Source organism: Miscanthus floridulus, unplaced genomic scaffold (genome assembly GCF_019320115.1).
Source record: "Miscanthus floridulus cultivar M001 unplaced genomic scaffold, ASM1932011v1 os_927_1_2, whole genome shotgun sequence".
Classification (NCBI taxonomy): domain Eukaryota; kingdom Viridiplantae; phylum Streptophyta; class Magnoliopsida; order Poales; family Poaceae; genus Miscanthus; species Miscanthus floridulus.
This window is the reverse complement of record NW_027098525.1, coordinates 3929-29541: the sequence shown is the minus strand read 5'-3', so window position 1 is coordinate 29541 and position 25613 is coordinate 3929. Positions and strand designations below refer to the sequence as shown.

At 46.3% G+C, this 25613-nt stretch overlaps 1 protein-coding gene across 1 annotated transcript; it reads left to right on the top strand.

Annotated features, from left to right (window-relative positions):
• Positions 1-389: 389 nt before the first annotated feature.
• On the top strand, positions 390-25018 carry LOC136535435 (wall-associated receptor kinase-like 5). Its single transcript, XM_066527698.1, has 4 exons — positions 390-1374; positions 22261-22758; positions 23597-23650; positions 23772-25018. The coding sequence occupies exons 1-4, from the start codon at positions 390-392 to the stop codon at positions 25016-25018; spliced, it is 2784 nt and encodes a 927-aa protein (XP_066383795.1).
• Positions 25019-25613: the final 595 nt, after the last annotated feature.

The following is a 25613-nucleotide window of genomic DNA, read 5'->3' as shown; positions in this document are numbered from 1 at the left end:
AGGAAGGGAGAGAAAGAGAAGAGAGGGGAAGAGGGCAGGGAGGCAGAGCGGAGGCTCCTGGTCGCCGGCGGCTGGCCCGGGGCAGCTGGGCAGCGACGGTCCTCGGGAGGAGCTGAGCAGGACGGGGAAGAGAAGGCAGAGGGGGAAAAAAGAAAAGCAGAGCAGGAGAGAGGAGAGGGCAGCGGGATTTGGGGCTTCCTGCTCGGTCATCCGTTGGAGGGTGAAGGAATGGGTGCGTAGCTTTTGTTACTGTGGCGTTAGCTAAACCGTGAAATGAGTATTCCATTTGAGTCACCTTGTTGGAGTCAGTCTTATATAAGCTAGCTATACTAGTGGCAAACAGTCAGGATAGCTAGCACCTAGCTAGGATACTGATACACCTCTCAGTAATGGCCCTCCGTAAATGTGGTGACCACCCCGCCCGCTACGTGAACACCATGATTCTTCTGCACTTGTTTGGTGTTCTGGCGTCTACGACGCTGGGGGCGGAGGCTTCCGATGTTGCGGCGGGAAGGCAGCAACAAATTGGTGGCAACGGAGAAAGGGCGGCGCCGTCTATCGCCCCCGCCGCCGGTTGCCCTAGCCGATGCGGCGATCTAACCTTCGATTTCCCCTTCGGTATCGGCCCCAACTGCTCTCGCAGCTCCGACTTCGAGCTCACCTGTAATGACACCACTCAGCCTCCTAAGCTCTTCATGCGTGATGGCACCACCCAGGTCATCGACAACATCACCATTGTTACCACGGAGAATACCGACTCCGGTTCAGAGCACTGGGTTATCCTCGACTTCACCTCCACCGTCTCCTTGAATTCATCTGCACCAGTAGTTTCCTGGTCTTTGCCTTCGATATCTCTTGGGAATTCTTTCGAGCTATATTACTCGGGCCTTATCTTTTCTGGCTGTGATTTCGACGTACACTGGGAGAATCCTCCGGTGAATACACCGACGTGGGCGTCCAGCTGCACACCTATCTGCCCTGACGGTGGACTCACATACACACCGGACTGTGGTTCCGACATCACTGGATGTTGCACCATCTACTTTGTTGACAATGGCTTTTTTGACGCAAGTTCTTTGTCTTCTGTCCAACTTAAATTCGTTCGCCATCATAGTGGAGCTGATTCCAACTTACACCACAATCTGAGCTTATTGCGGGATACTGTCAATGTTACTGCTGCTTCCTTGTCTGCCAATTGGAGAATCATTGATCCACTAACCTGCGTAGAAGCCATTAAGGACAAGACAACCTATGCTTGTGTTAGCAGAAGTAGCGTCTGTCGTGATGGTAATGGGCGTTATGGCTACAACTGCAAGTGCAACACAGGCTACGTGGGCAATCCATATATTATCGACGGCTGCAAACCGGACACAGGTAACGTAGTATCCCTTGTTAATTGTCGTTCTCGCTTTAAAAAAATAACTTTGACTAAATTTATATAAAAAAATATTAATATTTATGATACATAATTAATATCATTAGATAGATCGTTAAATCTATTTTCATTATAAATTTATTTGGAGATACAAATGTTACTAATATTTTTTACAAATCTAGTCAAACTTATGGCATGCAAACCAACAACGACAAATATTTAAGGACAGGGGGAGTATATACCATCTCTCTCTGTTAACATCTCCATATATAGAGAGAGAAAGTAAAGTCGAGTACCTTTGCTTTGCCTCAAATAATTTCGTTCAGCGGCACTCAATATAGTAAGTCATTATTTCACATATATTATCTATATATTTTTTAGAAAAAAGGAATTTATTTTGGTCTCTGCAAGAGTTTTACACACAACCAATGTTTATTATAGTTCCAGAGTTCTCATATGTTTAGCTCTCAAAAAGTGAAACAAAACAAAAGGACGACTGACTAAACGCTAAGCTGTTTCAACGACAACCATCCATGCTTGGTGAATATTTCCATAGCCAAGATCTCCATCATGCGACATGCCCCTTCAAAAATGTCTTGTCGCTCTTCTTCTGCAGTGCATTACAGAAACGGATTCAATAAGTTGCTCTGAAAACAGCATGCAAATAAGAGTATATATAGTCATTTTTTATAAAAAATCCCATCATTTCTAAATAGCCAAATATAGATCAAAAGACTGCGCTTGTCCTTACACAAATCGGAGAGCGCAAACGTTGTCTATTTGTACATCCCACACCCTAAATAAGTCGGTTACATCTTTTGATCATTTGAGATTAATTAAAATCCACTTGGCAGATTCTCCAAACAAATTTAGCCACATGACACTCAGAGAACAAATGCTAGATAGTTTCCTTATTGTTCCAAAAACAACACCTATCATCTCGTTTCCGGTTTCTATTTAGTAAGTTGTCAATGGCTAAAATTAGCCCATTCATTGAGTGTTTATACATTGATTGTGTTGTGTTTATATTAAGTTGTCTTTGGATAGTTTATTAAGTGTTTATTAACACAATGTATACAATATAATTTGGAATCAACTCCATCATGCGACACTTCCAGTTTATTAAGTGTTTATATATACATTGATTGCACAGTTAACGATCCTTATCTTGTAAGGCTCCAGTTAATAGAATCTTGTTGATCATCCAGAGTGCACAAAAGCAATTTCATCCACTAATTCATTCCATTTAAGTAGCTTTTCCCCCGCTAGAGCTCTTTTGAGAAGAAAATGTTAAGGGGTATGGAAATAAAAGCATTAGCTACTGATATATGTTTTTCCTTGTAACTTTGTATAAAGACGGGTATTGTTCTTTGAGAGTGAAGTTTCCAAGCTACTTGTCCTCCCAAAACTTGGTTTGACTACCATTGTGATTGTTAAAAATGGAGAGATCAAAGAAGGGGTCCTCTGCCTTCATAAGGTCTGACCAAAAGTGTGAATCTTTTGATTTCCAATGAACTTCATCGATGGTTTTATTTTTTAAATATTTCTTCCTAAGAAGATCCTGCCACACACCATCTTCATTAACTAGTTTATACAAACACTTGCTAAGTAAACAAATGTTCTAAACTTCAAGATTCATAATACCAAGACCTCCTTGATCCTTTGGTAAAGAAAGAATTTCCCATTTCATTAATGTATACTTTTTCTTATGGTTGTCACCTTGCTAGAAAAAAACTGACCTTTGAAATCTAACTTCTTAAGAATGCCTTTGGGTACTTCAAAAAAGACATCATAAACATGGCCAGGCTACTCAACACTGAGTTTATCAAAACTAACTGATCACCATATGATAAAAGTTTACCCTTCCATTCCTTCAAAAAAAAGTTTACCCTTCCAACTACTCAATTTTTTGAAAGCGTTCTTCAACCACTTTACAGTCTTTATCATTAAGTTATTTGTGATTCATAGGTATGCCCAAATATCTGAAAGGAAGATGACCCATTCCACATCCAAAGATTGGTGAATACTGTTTCATGTGCTCCTTTGCCTTCCCATAGCAAAAAAGTTCACTCTTTTGGAAGCTAATTTTCAAACCAGATAGTTGCTCAAAGGCACATAAAAATAACTTTCACATTCTTTGCTTGTTCTAAATCATGCTCCATGAAAAGTATAGTATGATCGGCATATTGCAAAATCGAGAGGCCACCATCCACCATATGGAGAATTGGGCATTCAATTTGACCATTCTCTTTGGCTCTAGCGATGAATATGGCTAACATATCCACAACAAGATTAAAAAGAATAGGTGAAAGTGGATCACCTTGTCATAGGTCTTTTTCTGGTTTGAAAATAACGACCGACATTATTGTTTACTTTCACAGCAACACTCCCACCAGAAACGAATTGTTGGACCCATTGGCACCACAAAGGTGTGAATCCTTTCGTTCATAGTGTTTGCTGGGAGGAAAGTCCATTTCATTTTGTCATATGCTTTCTCGAAATCAACTTTTAAAAACTACCCCATTTAGGGTTTTCCTATGCAATTCATGGATTGATTCCTGTTAAATCGTCACTCCCTCTAAAATGTATCGACCCGTAAAGAAACTAGTTTGAGAAGGTTGTATTACCTTCTGAGCCACATTATTTATTCTAATTGTTGCTACCTTTGTGAAAATCTTGAAGCTCACATTTAAAAGGCAAATAGGTTTGTATTGTTCAATCCTAATTGCCTCCTAGCATTTTGGCAGAAGTGTTATGGTTCCGAAGTTGAGAGAAATAAGCGGTAGATCTTCTTTATAAATGTCATGGAACATGACCATCATATTCTCTCTCTATATAAGTTCAGTAGCACGTCCTAATAAACAGCCTCAGTTTATCTTGTCCGCCTAGGGCTGTACATGTCATGCCAGAAATCAAATCTAACCAAATTTCTCAAATCTAAATTGCACGTAAAATTGTTAATTGGTACACATTTATACATGCCCAATACAATAAAGTTTTTTTATGGTTCTACCTCAGTCACAAATATAGTCAATTTTATCTTATTTTTGGCCTAACTCAAACCTCCCAAACTTTGACTAGTTTAAAAAGGTCATCAACTCTAGTGCCAAATAATAAATGCACTACCAAGAAATATTTCATAGCAATTTAATGTCCTACAAATAATGTTGGTGTATTCTCACTACTACACTCGCACCTTTCACAGCTGTGTCGTAACCCACATCGCAGTCCAATTTCGGCCTCGACAATAAGCTCATAGCCATCACCGTCGGTATCTGAGACCGACTGGGGTGTACACTATACCGTCGTATTGGCTTATCATCCGTCCGTGATAAGGTCCTTACTTCCATCGCATTGGAACACGACCTGCGTGTGTGGGTATGCACTAACACCGCCGCATGGCTTATGATCTGTCCGTGATCAGATCCTTATTCCATCGCATTGGAGTGTGACCTGCCAGTGTCGAGGCAAACATCACCGTCGCTTCGGTGTATGAACCGTCTGGCCATAGGGCATGGTCACCATCCCATTGTAGTATGATCCACCCGTGATGATCCTTTAGTCGGTGTCGGGTTACTAAATGATTCGACGGTGCTGCACTATTGACCCCTGCCGCATCAGACGAATAGCGGCGGTGATGGCCGTCTGCTTCACCAAAGGCGAGTGGTACGGTAGTGATGACAAAACAACCAACGGCCTTTACATCTGACGGTGACAGAATTGCATCCGGTTTTCACAATGTATTTACTAATTTAGCTGGGCCTTAATAACTTACTGAACACACACCTTACAGATACAATCATTACATATCATTCATCATGTCCACAACGAAGAGTACTTGTTATAATAACAATGCTCGACACTAACATAACAACTGTGTCAACTGATGAATTAACACAAGCGGTAGATAAATAGCATAATAAAGATTCCGTTCCCTACAGACTTACGTAACTAAAACAAGGTAGATGTGCTCCGCTCCTTCAGATTGGCACTCCTTGATCAGCTTGGCAGCCAATGCAGCATGGAACCCCTCTTCTTCCTCCCACGGCCATTGCAGAAAAATCGTTCAAAAGCACTGAGACTTCAAAACCTACACAATATAAAGCAGCAGAATTAATAATATTCAACATATCATTGGTTCAGTTACCAAGCCAAAATTGGACTATATATAGACTCAAAACAACTCCCTACCTGAACAAAGACATGTCCTAACAATAAAATATAGCATATGCACCTTTACTGCTCTGCTAATGACTCCATGAATAAGGGAACATAAGGCAGATAGTGAGGTTCGTTCAAATAAATACTCCTGGTACTTTTAGGATAGTGGACGACCCAGACAGGGAGGACATGAACTTTTCTGCGGCTCATGTCATATGCCATCAGTGTTCTGTCCTCCCCAATAAGAAAAATCAAATTCCATTCTAGGTGAACTGCAATCACTCTGTAGTCCGCATTGGCAGCCTCAGAACTGAGTCCAATATTGTTCAGTCAAAATAGCTACAGCGTGTTCACCATATGCTTCAATGTCCATTTACTAGTACCATAGTCTTCAAGGATCCAGAATGAAAGGTCAGACGTATTGAAAATATCAGCAATACTGTGGGGGGTACAACCCCGGATACCCACGGTAGACCACATGAGCTGCGCTCCCAGGGGTGGCCCAGCCCACAAGACGAAGCCTTGCGGGGCACAGCACTGCTCGGCGCGTCCCACAAGACACCGGAAAGATATCCTAAAGATGCTACGAGATCTGTTAGGATACGTATGATCCCATGATTTCTGTAATCTGTTATTACTTTTTGATTATCTTCTAGATCTAACCGACTTGTAACCTTACCTCCCGTACTATATAAGGCGGGCAGTGACCCCCTCCAAACATAGGCAATATCATACGATAGCCAATACAATCCAACAGACCACAGAAGTAGGGTATTACGTCGTGCTGACGGCCCAAACCTGTCTAACTTATGTGTCTCTATTGCCTTCTTGTTCTCAATTACACGCATCTCTGCCGATCAATCTACCTTCGTGGGATACCCCTCAGAGGACTCCCGACGATATTCTATCGACAGTTGGTGTGCCAGGTACGAGTGTGCGTGCTATTTCCATGTCGAACAAGATGGCATGTTTTGCAGGCTCTTTGTCCCTCCAACAGCTCGGCCAGATCTTCACGGTCGGATCGATCTCCTGGATCATCAACGCTGATGGAGTCGGAGAGCTCATCGAGCTGGTGCAGATCAATACTGCGTCGATCACCCCAACACTTGACACTACAGATCCAATCTCGGAACCGCTTCCGACGCGACAATTCATCGCTCGCTCCCTCGCTACCCGAGGAGGCTATCGATCAGGTTGGCCAGAAGCTCGCCAATTACCTCTCCATCATAGAATCAGCTCTGACCACTCTGGTTCAGGGCCGACCACCCTCCGATCCAGATCTATCGGAGGGTGATTGGGAAACTCCAGGGGTTATGGCCCTACCCTTTGGGCTCACCAGCATCACCGCCACCTATCAAGATGCCCTAAGAGGCAAATTCACTGACTAGGTTGGAGATATCCATCCTCTCGCTGACCAGATCGCCGACCAGCTCCCGCCGGTTGTCAACATGCTACACGTCGGCCGACACCCTAGAGCATCCCTCCAAACCATCCTAGAGGAGATCCAGACTCTAAGTCCCAGGGCTCTATGGAGACTATCGCCAAAACCTCCGCCGAACAACCTCTTTTCCCTCCCTTCCGTGGAGGCGTAATCTTCAACGTCAGCGTCGATAGCCCCCCACAGGAAGGGGAAATCGAGGAGGACCGCGTCGCCCATGTTAATAGGAACGTCAACCATGCACAGCGCCAAGCAAACAAAGCTGCCCTTGCGCTAGCTAAGGCTGCTCGCAATGATCAGTTTGACTCACAAGGAAGGCCACGCCAACTCCAACACAACCTCGACGATGAATTTGTCCATGTTGACGGCCACGACATCTACAATACCCCAAGCGCCAACCTGGCCATGGCCACCAATGAGCCTGCTTGGGTCCCGTAGACACCGAAGGTCGCCAAAGTTGCCGCCATGCTTAAAGCGGCGCACTGCCAGGTCAACGAGATCCGCCAAAATCAGAGACCTTCCTACTCGATGAGCTCGATTCACCGATCAGTCGTGCCAAGATCTAATCGCCGCCCTAGCCAAAGTCATTTCACCGACTAGCACCACGATGATGGACAACCTCTCTAGGGGGAGCCAGGGGCAACCACGTCGACCACCCTCACCAACACGACCAGGAAGTCGACCAGGACGTCCGAGCACACCTCAACAATCTCTGAGATGCACGACGATGTATCGACGAGCGCCGTTTTTCTTTCCATGAAGAAGTACACCGCCGCCAAGAGTACGAGCAAGAGTTCAGAAGTCCAGACTCAGACCTCTAGCCACTCAATGCTGGCAACACCATAGATCACGACGGCGATGATCCCAAAGGGCCCCAAGCATTCACAAGGGCACTCCGAACACTCCAGTGGCCCTATGGTTTCAAAATCACTGGGGTCAAGCCCTACGAAGGATGGATGAACCCCACATAGTGGCTACAAGCTTATGCCACTGTTGTATGCACCGCCGGGGGAGATACCAGCGTCATGGCGAACTATCTTTCCATTATGCTCATGCCAACTACAATGAACTGGTTCACAAGCCTCACCTCGGACATGAACTGGTTCACAAGCCTCGCCTCGGACTCCATCGGATCTTGGGAAGAGCTGAAGAAGGTTTTCACCGACAACTGCATGGCCATGTGTACTTGGCTAGGCACCAAGCACGATCTGAACCGCATTTACCAGAAGCCATCCAAGCTCCTCCGTAGCTACATCAGATGCTTTTTTGAGATGAGGAATTGTATTCCCAACATCACGGAAGTAGAGGTCATCACCGCCTTCGTCCGAGGACTCCATCACCGCGACCTCCACTCCAAGTTCAATCGCAAGTAGCCCAAGGGGATTGGCGAGATGATTACAACTGCCAATCAGTACGCCGATGCCAAAGAAGCCAAAGTACACTTCAACGAGGATTTGGGCACTCATCACCCAACTTGCCGCAGCGACGAGCGACCCAACGATCGACACCACAGCAACTGCCGCTATGATGATCATAGTCACCATCGAGAGAGTGGCCGTGATCGGCCAGAAGGGTCCAAATCTGGTCAATACCGCCATCGCCGACCAGACCACATCGTCGCCGCCGTTGATGAACCTTGCACCAAGCGCAACTACGATGAACAATACAAGAAGACCCTCGAAGGCCCATGCGCTCTCCACAAAAATAGCAAGCATAAGATGAAGGACTGCCTCAGCCTAGCTAAGGAGTTCAAGGCTAAAAAGTCGGACGACTACAATAACGATAGAGCTGGAGGCCGCCGACCACCTGAGGGCAACAACAATGCCTTCTAGGATCACGACAAAGTGGTTGTCACCATCTTTGGGGGCCTCGCCGCCGCCAAGAGCAGAAGATATCGGAAGCTCACCGCCCGCCGGGTGCTCTCCGTCAACATGGAAGACACCATCGCCAACCCTAGCTATCGCCCCTGGTCCGAGGTCCCCATCACCTTTAGTAGGGCTGACCACTGGGCGGACATCCCTTACACAGGGCATTTCCCCCTCGTCCTTGATGCAACCATCTAGAAAGTGCTTTTCAGAAAAGTGCTTGTCGACGATGGGAGCGCTCTAAACCTCCTCTTCGTCGGAGCCCTAAAGGAGCTGGGGCTTGGGATAGGAGATCTCACACCCTCTGACTCCTCCTTCTAGGGTGTGGTACCTGGTAGGGCATCCAAACCACTTGGAGAGATCACCCTACCAGTACAGTTCGGCACGACTAGCAACTACCACGTGGAGCACATCAACTTCTACATCGCCGACTTCAACACCGCCTACCACGCCATACTTGGTCGGCTAGCTCTGGCCAAGTTCATGGCTGTACCACACTACGCCTATCTGGTGCTGAAGATGCCTTCGCCTGCAGGAGTCCTGGCTCGATGGGCCAACCTCTCTATCGCCTACACCTATGAGACAGAAAGTCTCGCCCTCGCCGAAGCCACCGACCTCTCCATCCAGATGGCTAGCGTGGTCACTAACACCAAGCCGGTGCCCACCGACAACCTGGAGATCCTAGCGCTGGAGCCTCCGCGTGTCTCCGCCAAGTCTAAGGAAACAAAGGAGGTCGGCCTTGGCCTCGATGACCCCTCCAAGACCATGAAGATTGGGGCTCACCTCGACCCCAAATAGGAAAGCATGCTCGTCTCCTTTCTATGTGCCAACACCGATGTGTTTGCTTGGAAACCTATAGACATGCGAGGGGTACCACGGGAGAAGATCAAGCACTCCTTGAATGTCTAGCCGATCGCCAAACCGATCAAATAGAAACTCTGACAATTCACGCCAGACAAGAAGGAGGCTATTAGGGTTGAAATAAAGTGGCTCCTAGCTACCAGATTTATAAAAGAAGTGTATCATCCTGAGTGGTTAGCAAACCCTATTCTCGTTCAAAAAAAGAATAAAGAATGGAGAATGTGCGTTGATTACACTGATCTCAACAAACACTGCCCTAAAGACCCCTTTGGTCTGCTTTGGATAGATGAGGTTGTAGACTCCACCGCCGGCTGCGAACTGTTCTCCTTCCTCGATTGTTACTCTGGCTATCACCAGATATCCCTCAAGGAAGACAACTAGATCAATACATCGTTCATCACGCCTTTCGATGCATATTGCTATACCACCATGTCCTTCGGACTCAAGAACATAGGGGCGACCTACCAAAGGGCCATCTAGATGTGCCTTGATCAACAGATAGGCTGCAACATCAAAGCTTACATCGACGATGTGGTCGTCAAGTCCAAGACCGCCGATAATCTCATCGCCGACCTCGAAGAAACATTCGCCAACCTAAAAAGGTATAGATAGAAGTTGAACCCTTCAAAGTGCATCTTTGGAGTTCCATCCGGCATACTCCTAGGCTACATTGTCAGCGCCCGTGGCATCGAGCCCAACCCCGACAAGGTCTCCACCATCACCAACATGAAACAGCCAACTTGCGTAAAAGACATACAGAAACTTATAGGCTGCATGGCTGCTCTCAGCAGCTTTATATCATGCCTCGATGAAAAGGGACTACCGTTCTTCAAACTCCTCAAGGCCTCCGAGCGCTTCTCTAGGTCGAATGAGGTAGACATAGCTTTCGAGCAGCTCAAGTAGTTTCTAACAAAGCCTCCGATCATGACGGCGCCTCGACCAGATGAAACTCTACTGATCTACATCACCGCCACTTCTCGCATCGTCAGCACAGCTATCGTCGTTGAGCGCGAGGAGGCCGGGCATGCCTATAAGGTGCAATGTTCGGTCTACTTCATCAGCGAGGTCCTTAATGAGCCCAAAACTCGTTATCCTCATATTCAGAAATTGCTATATGCTATTCTGATCATGTCACGCAAGCTCCACCATTACTTTGAGTATTACAAGATTGCTGTGGTCACCGAGTTCCCTGTGGGGGACATCCTCTGCAACAAGGAGGCCAACGGCCGTATCATCAAGTGGGCTATTGAGCTTGGCACTTACTCCATTGAATTCAGAAGCAGGCCTACCATCAAGTCATAGGCACTCGCTGACTTCATTGCTGAGTGAACCGAGATCCAAGAGCCCATCCCTGCTACATGCCCCGAGCACTGGGTGATGTACTTTGACGATGCCCTTAACATCAACGGTTCTAGTGCTGGCATTTTATTCATTACGCCGACCAAAGACAAGCTCCGATATGTTCTCCGAATACATTTTCCAGCCTCCAACAACGCCACCGAATATGAAGCATGTCTCCACAGACTCTGTATAGCCGTCGAGCTCGACGTCAAATGCCTCATGGTATACGAAGACTCCATGTTGGTCATCAACCAGCTCAATAAAGTCCGGTCTTGCTCTAGTGAGAAGATGGATGCATATTGCGCCGAAATCAGGAAACTCGAAGGGAAGTTCTACTGTATCAAGTATCACCACGTGGTACGAGATCAAAATTAGCTCACTGGCCACCTATCTAAGATAGGCTCTTCTCGTGTCGTGATTCTACCAGGGGTCTTCATTCAAGACCTCTTTACATCATCTATTAAGGAAGAGAAGGAAGTTCAAGAAATTCCCCCCCCCCACCGAGCAGTTGGTACTTATAGTACCTTTACCGGCCATCGACTAGAGGGAACAGTTCATCAAGTACCTCACCAGCACTGACGTACCCACCGACAAGACTGAAACTGAATGCCTAATCCATCGAAGCAGGCATTATGTGCTAGTAGACAGGAACTTGATGAGGAAAAGTGCTAAGGAAGGGATACTGTAGAAATGCATCACCCAAGAAGAGGGAGTGAAACTACTTCTTGAAATTCACTCTGGTTCCTTGGCAACCATGTGGCCTCAAGAAATCTAGTCAGCAAAGCTTTTTGAGCTAGTTTTTACTGGCCCACGGCCATCACCGATGCTAAAGACCTCGTCCGACGTTGTGAAGGATGCCAATTTTTCGCCAAGCAAATACACGTGCCGGCATAAGAACTGCAGACCATCCTAGCTTCTTGGCCTTTTGCATGCTAGGGATTGGATATGATTAGGCCTTTCAAGGCAGTGCCAGGTGGTTTCTGGTACGTGTACGTCACCATTGACAAGTTCTTCAAGTGGATCGAATATAAACCTCTTGTTTCGGCTACTGCTAAGAAGGCAGTCGAGCTCTTTGAAGATATCATCCATAGATTTGGTCTCTCAAATAGCATTATCACCGACCTCGGAACTACATTCACTGGTCACCATTTTTGGGACTTCTACGAAGACCGATGCATCTCCATCAAATACGTCTCTGTTGCCCATCCTAGAGCCAACGACTTGGTTGAACGGGCGAATGGCATGATCCTTGATGCCCTCGAAAAGAGGCTATATCAGAAAGAGGAAAAGCATCCAGGCAGATGGCTCAAAGAGCTCCTAGCTGTAGTCTGGGGACTACACACTCAAGCTAGTCGTAGCACCAGTGTATCTCTATACTTTTTGGTCTATGGCTCTGAGGCCATACTTCTAGCGGACATTGCCTTCCGAGCACCTAGGGTGGAACATTATGATGAAGAGCAAGCCATAGCTATTCAGACAGAGGATGTCGATAGGGCTGAAGAAGAACGCCTGATCATCTGCATCCGCACGGCCAAATATCTAGAAGGCTTGCGAAGATACTACAACCGTAACATCAAAGGTCGTTCATTTGCTGTCGGCGACCTCGTTCTTCATAGAAAACAGAAAATCAAAGGGATGCATAAGCTCTCCTCCCCCTGGGAAGGGCCTTACGTGGTCAAAGAGGTTACCCAACCAGGGTCTTACCGGCTATGTGACTTGGACAGAGTCGATATCCCAAATTCATGGCACATCGAGCACCTTATATGTTTCTATCCTTAAAATGCTTTAGATATATATTCTTCACTCCATAATGAATGAAGTTTTGGTCGCCATAATTTGTCTCCATTTAAGTCTCCATTTGCGGTCGCCAGCTCTAAGCTACTACTTAACAAACTCCAATACATGATCTCCATAAACGCTCCGCCATGTTTCTCCATATTTCCATGATATTTCGCCAATCGCCGAGCAGCACACGTTCCGCTCTGTGTTCTTTGGAGAAGACCCAATCTCCGATCTCTCCCTACACGTGCTATGGGTTCCGTGTGAAGGGGACCATGACGCCTAAGAGGGGGGTAAATTAGGCAACTTAAAAATCTACTTCTAAACTATGGCCTCTTTTTCTAACCCTAGCAAAACCTATGTAAAAGATAAACTATCTAAATGTGCAACTATGGTTTTGCTAGTGTGTTGCTACCTCTACCGCAAAAGGAGTAATACAATCAATGTAAATGCGGAAGCTTAAAGAGCAAGGTAGAGATATGCAAACTCCCATTGATGACTGGTATTTTTACCGAGGTATCGAGAAGCACGCAAGCTTCCCCCTAGTCCTTGTTGGAGCCCCTCATAAGGAATCCCTCATAAGGGCCAAGCTCCTGGTCGAGTAACTCCGTGGATAGCCTCAGGCCTTCCCCATGCACAAGTGGGTCTCCGATGTGCCTTCTGGCATGCCTCTCCTGGATGCTCCCCGCTGTCTTCACTATCAAGCTTCCGGCCGAAATGCCGTGGGCCTTGTTCCCTCTGGTACACGGTGGCGGCCACACTACAAACACGGTTGGTGTGATCTCACAAGACTTCAAGCCCCTCCGATGTACAACAATGGTGCTCGCAAGCACTGGGTAGCAAGAGGTATGCAAACCTCACTAAACACTAGGCCTAAACCTAGAGCAAGTGCATAAGCAGTGGTCTAATCAACCAAAGCACTTCACAAAGCACCTACGCTAATCTCCTAATGAAACACTAAGCACTATGCAAGTGGAGATCACTAAAATGGTGTATCAACACCCTTGGTATGTTTCCTCAGCTCCACACTACTCAAATGGCCGGTTGGGAGTTGTATTTATAAGCCCCACTGAGAAAGTAGCCGTTGGGGACGAAATCCCGCTTTTCTACTATTGACCGGACGTTGGAGTCGTCCTGATCAGACGTGTCCGGTCATCCCGACCGTTGGAGCCACGAACAACTGATCGGATCTAGTCGCAAGTTCGCCGCTCTAGAACCTCTCTGTACTCGATCGGACGCTGTTGTCCTACGTCCGGTCGATTTGCCGCCAGCGTCTGGTCCAACGTCCAGTTGCTGCTGCTGTTGCCGAGCCTTTGATCGGAGCGTTCGGTCACTTTTCGTTAGCGTCCGGTCCAGCATCCGATCGTTGCTGTGGGCTCGTTTTTTCATGATCTTATGTGTGGCTTGGTTCCTATCTTTCATGCTTGGACTTTGCTTGATATCTTGGGTCTTCTCTTGTGCTCCTAAGGTCGTGCTTGAGGTGTTGATCATCGGATCATTATGTCGCCTTTGTCCAAGTTACGTCTTGCATCCTATTGAACTACAAAACACTCACTTGCAAATTCATTAGTCCAATTTGGTTGTGTTGGTCATCAAGCACCAAAATCCAAAGTAAATGGGCCTGGGGTCCATTTTCCTTACACCGCGCTCTGCGCTATGGGTGGTCGGCTACGATTCCTTGGTCATGCCTGTTCCTCCTACACGTGCACGGGCTCTGCGCTCGATGTTATGGAATATGGGCTAGCCAAGGCCAAGAGCTCAGGAACGAACTAACTGCTCGGACGCTACTTATACTACGTATAATCGCGTTAGGGTTAACACTACAATGATTTTTCAATGAATTACTGGCAAACTGCATAAACATGCACATGTCACTTTACAACATTTATAAACATACATAAATGATTGTCTGCGCCCTCGCATGTTTTCACTATCTTCTCCAGCCGTTATAGATTATTCTCCGAGCAGGTCATTGGGCTTGGCTATCGCCATCCATCTTGCCGAACAGGTCGACGTCGCCGGCCAGTTTCTTCACCGCGTCCTCCACCTCATCTTCCAGTTGCTGATGCTCCATCGCGCCCATCCCTCTGGCGAATCCAGCCCCTATCGCTTGAAGGTCAATGATAGGGTAGTGGGACCAGACCACCGCTAGGGCGTGTGTAACGGCGGTGATGGTGGCGTCGCGATTGAAGCTTTTGAAGTTCTCCCATGCCGCCTTGCACCAGTCAATGATGGTGTCTAGGCACGATGGCCTGCCATCATGCTAAGGTGCCACCTCCATGTCAACACAGTCGAGCACCGGCTTGACTCCAACAACTATGGCGTCGAGCTTGCTCCTCTAGGTTCTAGCCTCCTACTCTAGCACATCGAACTGCGCCTTGGTCCTCCAACGGTAGTCTATAGGCATGACAAGGATCCATCAAACTAAAGAAATCACTCCAGCAACAACTCTAACCATGAACTACTCACCTTTTAGCTCCTCGGCCAGCTTCTCTGCTCGCCCTGACGCCTTCTCCTTCTCCTCTTGGAGTTGCCTGATGGTTTGGCGTAGCTGGCCGAGCTCCACCTCTTGCTCTACAAGCATAATGGTTGTCAGCAACAATAAGACTTCAGCAATGCAAAGCAAATTCGCTGATCCACCATACTTTTTCTCTGCTCGGAGACGTTTCTCAGCTATTCGGATTTGTGCTCTAGCTACTCGAAAACACTCATCAGCTACTCAGAGATGGTGGCCAGCTGCTCGGACTTGCCTTGCAACTACTCGGACATGGTCGCTAGCTGCTCGGATAGAGCCCCTTTTGGTGTTCCAGATCCCACGTGTTAGATTCAGCAAGATCCCGCTCGCGCTGGGCCCTCTGGACGTTTTTCTCCATAAGCTTCATTGCCTCCTTTAGCTTGGCATTCTCCTTGGCCAGGGGCTCCATCCTCTTGATCAGCTATCGCTGTTGTCTAGCAGTCCGAGCTATCGCCTACAAAAGCACCAAGATTATGAAGAACTCTAATCTCCAACATCGAACACGAACATTGATAGCGCAATGCTAACCTTAATCTGCTTCACCACTATGGAAAGCGTGGACTCCAGCCTCTTGAGCTCCCTGATGGTGTCCTCCTCCTCAATGACCACCACTTCGTCGCCCCGCTTGCGGAGGATTCGGATGGCTTGAGGTCATGATTCCTCACGCTCAATCTCTTCCACCTTGTCCTCTTCCTCCACAGCGGGTGGCGCCACCTGGGGGCCTGGTGGCCGCACAACATATCCGACCACGCCCTCTGATGTCTCAGGGAGTATGACCAGCTCTTCTGGCTGCACCGGCCTCCCCACCCTAGACTCAGGCGCAGCGTCGGCAACTCTAGCATCCGCCTCTAAAGACCTAGCGGCTTCTGCCGTTGCCTTGGGCATCGCCGCCGACCTGTCCGCCATCGGTGCCAACCATTCACCATCGCCAAGTCCACCAGCAGTGGCGGTTGACTCCTCCATAGGCTGTCGAGCACCTAGGGACTCTGGGACCGGATCTGCCGGCACTGCCTCCACGCCGGGACTAGCCCCTGGCTGCTCGCCGGTCTGGACGAACAGATTAAATTCCTCCATACGCCTCGCTCTACATCAAATTAGCTCGTCAATCACCACAGCAATAAGGATCCGATAGCAAAATAAGTTGAAGGAAAGGATACTTACACATCGGCCTATCGGTACACTTTTATGAACCGACGCTGTCTACCCGAGCCCCCAGGCACGGCCCTAGGGTTGACTCACACGCCCTGGGGTGGAGGTCTCATGGCCTCCACCGTCGTCCTCTCCTCCGCCTGTCGCTCTAGGACTCCGTTCGCCTGCTACTCGGGGACTCCCTCCCCTCCCTTCGATTGCACCTCTACACGCGAGTCACGCAGAGGTGCTTTACTACTCGGAGGAGGAGCCACTGGAGCCCCATCGTCATCCGACCACTCAGACATCGCCTCACTCTACGTCTGAGTGGTCTGGTCACTGCCAAGTGAGATGTCGCCTGGCTTGCGGGGAACAACACCTACCGCCTTCCTCTTCTTCTAGGCTGGCTCATCTATCGCCGCCTTTTTCCCCTAGACTTTCTCCGACACCAGGGGGACTCTCCGTTTGACTAGCGTCTACGCCTCCGGATTCTGATGAGGCGCTAACAGCACCTTCCTTAAGCTGAGTTAGTGGCCGAGCATCTACTGCCTGTGGCCAATCGCCCCTTGGCATGCCTAAGAAATACACTGCTCTTTCCTATGAATGGATCTTTCCATAAGTGAATCAGTTCACTGATCGGCAACGGTAAAGGATAAAAAGCATCAGGAACAAACAATTGAGATGTTTACCTGAGGAGGTGGATTCGTGTAGTTAAAGGCTCTCATCTGCCCTGACACGCTAAATGAGGCATTTGGAGCAAATAACCCTATGGCCCGCTCTAGCACATCATCCTTTGACAACCTCTCCATCCTCTCCCGGGTGCCATCGGTGTCCCCCTTGAAGTCAAAGCCCGCGTGGGCCCTCTCCATGCAGGGCTAGACATGGTGCACTATGAAGCTCGCCGCCACCAATCCGCCATTCATCCTCACGTCCTTTATTAGGCCAATGAGCTCCCTCACCTACTCCATGTCAGCACTGTTTAGCCTCTCCGACTAGCTCCTCTGGTTCTCCAGAACATGGTTGATGTCACAGTAGATGGCGAGATGGCTCTGCTTCATGTAGAACCACCTGACGTTCCACCCCTTCGGTGAGGTGTTCAGCAATACAGTGATGTACTCACCTGCCATTCCATCACGTAGCTGAAGATAAACTCCATCGACCACCTTGGATCTACCGCCACCCTTCTTCTTTAGCCAGAACAGATGATGAAAGAGGTTGAAGTGGGGAAGAACTCCGAGAAACGCCTCATAGAAGTGGATAAAAATCAAGATGTGCAAGATAGTGTTTGGGTGGAGATTGCACAGACTAACTCTCTAGAACTCCAACAGGTCCCTCAAGAAAGGATGAATGGAAAATCCTAACCCGCGCAAGAAATAATCCTTAAAAACTACTACTTTGTCAGTATGCGGCATTGGGAAAGGCTCACCGCTGGCTGACCGCCATTCGGTGGTGACACAGTCAGAAAGGACGCTCGCCTCCACCATCCTATTGATCTCTGCCTCCCCTATGTTCAATGGCACCCACTCATTGTCACGGCTGGCTTTGGCGGCCGCCTTCTTTGGGTTTCTAACTCCCCTCTTCGGCACCATCTCTCAGATCTGGTTTGGGATTGGCGGTGGAAGCGCGTATGAATCTAGAAGTGCGAGGGGTGAGGAGGAAGATGAAATGGCAAAGTGGCAAAGGTGGGAGTGTGGGGAGCGATGGCGCAGTTATAATGCACTCCCCCCACCTTTTCGCATTCGAGGGTTTTTGGGAAACCGCTCCACGATTTGCGCCTCTCTGAATTCTCTGAAACAACATGGTGGGCCGTTACCTGGCTTTCGCGCAACTGCAGCTCGTATCGCCCATTTATCGCTGCAATTTGTTACTGCTCACCGAATATTCACCGACTTCTCTGCCACCTGTTATGGCTCAGTAATTACTACTATACAGCCATTACTCTGGTTTTTTCTCCACGATTTGTTTTCACCAAGATTTCCACTTGTGGCTCAGGGACTGCGTCAGCAATACGACTTGGTTCCTCACCGCACTGGGGACTTTCTTCTGTTGACTTTTGTTTCTGACCCTGGCACCACATGACTATGTCACCTACTGTAAGGCTCGGGGACTAAGTGGGCACACTTCACCTTGTGATGAATGTGCTTTTCTCATCTCGGGGCTACGCCCGGGGACTGGCTGCCTGCTCAGCTGGTCTTCTGCTTTTCTTCTACTTTGGACCCTAGCACCACGTGACTACGTCACCTACTGTCAGGCTTGGGGATTAAGTGGGCACACTTCACCTAGCAGTGAGTGTGTTTGCTTTAATCTGGAAGACTCCGCGCCTCCTGAAGTTGAAGAAGACTATCTCCCTTTCTCGTGGTCAGACTCTAAGTGGGCACACTTGGTCCACTGCAGGGAAATTTTCGATTTTGAACTTGAGCTCCTTATATCCTTATGGCAAGCCTTACTTGGGATACACTGCTCGGCGATGGTTCACACTGCTCGGCGATGGTTCACAGCTGCTCGGCGATGGTTCACATTGCTCGGTGACGGTTCACGCTACTCGGCGATGGTTCACACTGCTCGGTGATGGTTCACAGTTGCTCGGCGACGGTTCACACTGCTCGGCGATGGTTCACAACTGCTCGGCAACTCATCACGGTGGTCAGACCATGAGTTTGACTGCTTGGCTTTGTTCACACCTGCTCGAACAAGCTCAAGACGATGTTGCACAATGGATACAAGGCGCTCGGGGACTAGCTGTGGGGGGTACAACCCCGGATACCCACGGCAGACCCCATGGGCTGCGCCCCCAGGGGTGGCCCATCCCACAAGACGAAGCCTTGCGGGGCACGACACTGCTCATCGCGTCCCGTAAGACACCGGGAAGATATCCTAAAGATGCTACGAGATCTGTTAGGATTCGTATGATCCCATGATTCCTGTAATTTGTTATTACTTTTTGGTTATCTCCTAGATCTAACCGACTTGTAACCCTGCCCCCTAGACTATATAAGACGAGCAGGGACCCCTCCAAACACAGACAATATCATACGATAGCCAATACAATCCAACAGACCACAGGAGTAGGGTATTACGTCGTGCTGACGGCCCGAACCTGTCTAACTCGTGTGTCTCTGTTGCCTTCTTGTTCTCGATTACACGCATATCTGCCGATCAATCTACCTTCGTGGGATACCCCTCGGAGGACTGCTGATGATATTCTGTCAACAAATATAGACACAACTGACCCTGATCTCCATGGATGGACATTACCGGACCTGGTGGCCTAAGAATTTTCCTCCATATCAACAGCAACTATGTGGGACACCTCCAGCATGTGCATAAAACCATTAAGAAACACAGTTCCTGAAAATTTGCATACTACAATATACTCTCCCCATTCAGATTATTTACACATCCATGCTCTAGTTTTGGATGAGTAGATGCTGACAACTAACACCCTAGGCGACCTTACCCATAGTTCTACCACATGGAAGTGCGAGGAGATTGTGGGATCGAACCCCAAGCGAGCTGAACCATAACAAAGGTTGCTATGCGGCAGTACCACTGATTTGGTAGTCACCGGATTGCAGACAAAATAGCGAAGCCCAACGCACTTGCAGAGGAAGTGGCCTCTGTAGTAATCTGAGATGACTAAATCATAAATGGGGAACATTAAGGAGGAAATGGAGGGGTATTCACCGGTGAAGCTAGCGAATCGGCGTTTGTCTTTCTAGTTGCCATACATGAATCCAGCGACAAACTGGGGCAGCTCCTTACGGTGCTTAGATTCGGAGATGAGGCGGTACCAGGAGCGACACACACACTTGCAGCTGCACAAGGTGCGAGCTATGAGGCGGCGAAGGATAAGGACCAAGACATCGTCTATGAGGATGTCTACTTCGTTCCTCTTGTTGGTAGCCTCCTCCTCCATCTTGACTAGGATGTGGTGGAGCGGGGCCAGTGATGGAAGCGGCAGCGCTGTTGCCTGAATCATAGTAGGAGCACCTGCGGGGATGTGCTTGTGAGCTCCTTAATGATCAAATGGAAGCTTGATTCGTACTCAGATGAGATAAGAGGGGAATAAAAAGCTAAGAAACATGGATAAGGGAAGTGCGAGAAAGCATTACCCTTGCCTTTGGATCTTGCGGCAATGAGCTCGAGCGACCATGGCAGTGATGAGTACTAGCCTGGTCACCGATGGATCTGTGCGGGCGTGCCGGTGAGGCGTACCGGCGTGGAGCACTAGCTTGTCGGCGGTGAGTGTCGGCTTGCACGCCGATGAGTAGGTGAGGAATAGCAGCACTTGAGGAGGATACGGACAGGGTGGCGGCTGGGTGGGTAGCGGTCTTTGTAAGCTAACTACAAATGCGCCAAAAGTTCTAAAAACACGTGGGAGTCTCGCGCTGGCTTGCAAATTTTGACGATATCAACGGTGAAGGCTACCGGCGGTGGTGATTGGGTCTTAAAGAAGATGGTACGTAGCACCTAACGGCGGGCGTGTCATACGAAAATTGAACATTGGAAAGGAACAAAATATTGTGAACATTATTTTTGTAGGTTACAACAAGAAGATGTTAGCACCAAACGGCGAATAGCAGCGGTGATACAATTTTTTCAACGACGCTTATAACCGACGGTAACATAATTGTATAATGTTGATACTAATTCAGCTGGGCCTTAGTAGCTTATTGAACATACAATGCACTAGACAACAGGGGGTTAGATGAGGTAAAGGTTGAAGAAAGTAGTAATAGATTGATTTTTGATCGATTGTGTGTGATTAACCTCAATCGGCCGTGATCCTCAGATATATATAGAGGGTGTGATCTTATCCCAGTACGAAACCTTTACCAAACATAATATGCAAGTTTCCCATGAGATCGAGGTCTCTTGATACTCGAAACTCAACAGCTCGGGAATGACCTCGTTAGGGCATATGGTGGCTATGGGATGCCCTAGCTGACCTAACCACTCTAGAACTTTATCATCGTTGAACCACCGGCCATCAACAACAACGAAGAATGAGGAGCCATAGTAGATGGGAGAAGTAGGGTAGTGTAGTAGATTTGGGTCTCAGACTAAAACCGTACGTCTTAGGCTAGTTTCCAAAACTGGCATAGGCCGGTTTGTACAAGGCCATGCAGGCAAGGTGAGAAAAGCAGACTAGGCCAGTTTTTGATAACATTTTGCCCATTTAGTCCAAATTTGGTTCAAATTCAACCTTTTTGTTTGCGCGAGATTTTTCAATCCATCTTTTAACTCACCCAATCACATTCTGACTATCAATAGTAGTCATGGATGACAATGAGCTCGATAACGTCATCTAACTGCAGGATGACCACGATAAGAGTGTTACATACCGAGCTCCTCGCTGGATCGTAGATTAGAATTAGAGACGATGCTGCATTATGGAAGAATGTAATTGTAATTATTTGTCTCTAGTAATTTCTTGCTAATAAGGAAGGTAGAGATGTAATGAGTACTTGAGTAGAAGGAAATATAATATTAAGTTGAAATTCCTGGTTTTCCTTGCAAACATGTTGAGATCTATATGGAGCACAACAAAAATATAATGTCAGAAATAAATACTCTGTGTGCTTCAGAACACAGTAACGTAATTAAAGTTAAACCTAGCAATGCACAAGCATTCTGCTACTAGTAATTAATCAAATAAAGTAGGTACAATGAAATGGAATAACCTATAAGAACATATGAGAACTGGTGTTACTCAATCACAATTCACAAAAACAAAAATTTCTGTTGATACGTATATATGGTATTTATCACCTTTCATCTCATATATTGGTCTCAGGTTATAATCCATCTCAACAAAAGAGCAACTGTACTCGCAGATGTGGGAGTATAGACGTTCCATTTCCATTTGGCTTGGAAGAAGGCTGCTTTGCAAGAGAAGAATTTCATCTGAAATGCAATGACACGGCACCATCCACTCTCCTTTTGGACTCTATATGGCAGTATCACGTGACTAATATAAATGTTGAAGACGGGCTTATCGAGTACATTAGCCCGGACGAGAGAAATAATCCTGAAACTAGTGGTATCCGTACATGGGACGGACAAGAACAAAATCTGCGAAGTCTTTACCTTAGTTCTGGGAATGCCACCACCGTTTCTGTGCAATGGGTTGCTGCCCAATTAACCTGCCAAGAGGCAAAACAAAACCAGTCCGAGTATGCGTGTGCAGAAAGTGAATGTATAACGATCCAACATACCGGTGGCTACTTTGGTTACAGATGCAAATGCGCACGTGGATATCACGGAAATCCATACGTCAAAGGCGGTTGTATCGGTATGCATGTCCTCTATGAGATTGGATTATATATTCACTTCAATCTTTGTGCTCATGTGAACCTTTTAACCTCTAACTATTAAATAAATCGTTACCTTTTCAACCTTTGCTCTGACTTAGTCACTTAGGGCGATTGTTGATGTAGGCTAAAAAAGCTTTTGCATATTTAAAAATTGATAAAATATTTTTGTAGTTTTAAAGACTGTCACTCGTGCTGTGGTTATTTCAAAATAAAGTATATGAATTTATCTACATTTTTTGAAATTAGATAAACTATTTTTGAGCTAATAAACTTTAATCCATCTAGAGCAAAACTTTTTCACGAACCATAGTATAGACACAAAAATCTAGTAGGTTTTTATTACTCATGTATGTGCCTAATATTATTTTGAGACTTGTTTAAAGAGATATACTGATTTTCCAATCCAGAGGCGTGGTTCCCAAACAAATTATTAATTCTGGACGATTTGGTTTTTTCTAGATACATAGCATTTGCTATGCATTTAGATATACACTGTTTAGATACATAATAAAAACTAGTATCTAAAAAAGCCAAAACGTCTTATAATTTGGATCGAAGAGAGTAGCAGTTAGTAATTGACTTTAGGCAAGTCTGGAAAAGTTTTGTTGCGCCTAGGTGGCTAGGACTATTCCCAGATCAGAACCTTATTCATTTTTGGTCTGGGGTAAATCAAATTTTTAATTGAGATGCTGAAATGGGTTTAACTGCATCTTTTGTTCGCAGATATCGACGAGTGCCTTCAACCAAATATTTGTCCCGAGATGTGCAACAATACCGCTGGAAACTATACATGCATTCAATGCCCTTACGGTACAGGGTATGATCCAGTGCTAAGGCGTTGTACCAGAAAGCACCAAAACCTTCTCTTAGGTAACGCATTTTTATGTGTACAATGAATTAATTTGGAATTGAAACAAATTAAACTACTATAGTTTGGTAAAAAAAAAGGGAGGAGAGAACTTACAAGCTATATATTTTTTTTTGTCTGTAGGTATTGCTATTGGCCTAAGTGTTGGCCTTGGAATTCTACTTCTTTGTTTAAGTGGGGTTTTCCTTATCCGTAGATGGAGAAGAAATATCCAGAGGCAATTGAAAAAGAAATATTTTCGGCAAAACAAAGGTCTTCTTTTGGAGCAACTAATATCCTCAGATGAAAACCAAAGTGATAACAAAATTTTCTCCTTGGAGGAGTTGCAAAAGTCAACAAACAACTTTGATCCCACACGTATTCTAGGTAGTGGAGGACATGGTATGGTCTACAAAGGCATCTTGTCAGACCAACGTGTGGTGGCCATAAAAAAGCCGAAGGTCATCAACGAAGGAGAGATTAATCAGTTCATCAATGAAGTTGCAATTCTCTCTCAGATAAATCACCGTAATATCGTAAAACTTCTTGGATGTTGTCTTGAAACTGAGGTCCCTCTACTGGTGTATGATTTCATCCCTAATGGTTCACTATATAAGATTATACATGATGGCCATCAGAGTAATAATGAATTCTCATTGTCATGGGATGATTGCTTAAGGATTGCTACAGAAGCTGCTGGAGCTCTCTGTTACCTCCATTCTGCAGCATCAGTATCGGTTTTTCATCGTGATGTGAAATCTTCTAATATACTGTTGGATGGAAGCTATACTGCAAAAGTTTCAGATTTTGGCGCTTCAAGATTAATTCCAATCGATCAAACCCATGTTGTTACAAATGTACAAGGCACATTTGGGTACCTAGATCCAGAGTATTACCATACTGGGCAATTGAATGAGAAGAGTGATGTCTATAGTTTTGGTGTTGTTCTTTTAGAGTTGCTTCTAAGAAAGGAGCCTATCTTTACGAGTGATTCTGGATCAAAGAAAAACTTGTCAAATCACTTCCTATTGGAGATGAGATCAAGGCCAATCACTGAAATTGTTGCCCCTCAAGTTCTTGAGCAAGCTTCTGAGGATGAGGTTACCACAGTTGCCTCTCTTGCTGAGGAGTGCCTGAGGCTCCGGGGTGAAGAAAGACCTACTATGAAGCAAGTGGAGATGAAATTACAACTTTTGAGAAATAAAGGTTTGAGATCAGGAAATGGTAGTACAGAAAGCAGTTACGAGATACAGCCACCAGTACCTATAAGACTTGCAACACATCACTATCAATCTTTGCCAACTGATGGAAATAATAGAGCCAATGCAGCATCTTCAGGTTGCTATAGCTTGGAGCAAGAGTTTCTGTCGTCTGCTAGTTTGCCACGATAAATTATGTTTATCTAGCCACTGATTTACTCCTGGACCTTCTTATATTCTCTTATTAATTACTGTTTTGTACAAGCATCCAGAATGATCATCTTTGTTGTATTCTGAACGCTCTATTTCACTTGTTAATTATTAGTGTGTTAGGTCAACGTATCATAATAAATTTATGTTGTCTGATCAACATGATCTTTTCTGTCTATGCTGCTAGATTGCTGAAATTTTCTATGTCGGACATATGAAACTGCAGGTCCTTTTTCTGAAAAAATTGTATTAGGGTCTCCCAGCAGAGCTGACTGCTCCCTGGTAATTTTTTGAATGGGAAAAGCACTTCAAATTTACCGTTGCAAAGTGGCCTATTTCCGTGTTTGCCATCATGAAACATAAACTATCGTGTATGCTTGTCGAATTTACACTACTTATTGTTTATCCCATTATTATGGCAACTAGCCAAACTAAAAGTTCAACTTCCACTCTGAAACGGCGATATCTCTGTCTGAACAGCCTGAAGCAGTTCTCAAATCTTTCAAGTTTCAACTGAGATACGAGTTAAGTATACTCATCCACACAAACTTCCTTCGTCCCCCTAAGATTTTTCTGC

Excerpts from the sequence above, each read along its gene's own strand:
- LOC136535435 (XM_066527698.1), top strand. The coding sequence starts at position 390 with ATGGCCCTCCGTAAATGTGGTGACCACCCCGCCCGCTACGTGAACACC. Across the intron at positions 1,375-22,260 it reads CGGCTGCAAACCGGACACAG|GTTATAATCCATCTCAACAA; the intron begins GTAACGTAGTAT and ends TATTGGTCTCAG. Across the intron at positions 22,759-23,596 it reads CGTCAAAGGCGGTTGTATCG|GGTATGATCCAGTGCTAAGG; the intron begins GTATGCATGTCC and ends CTTACGGTACAG.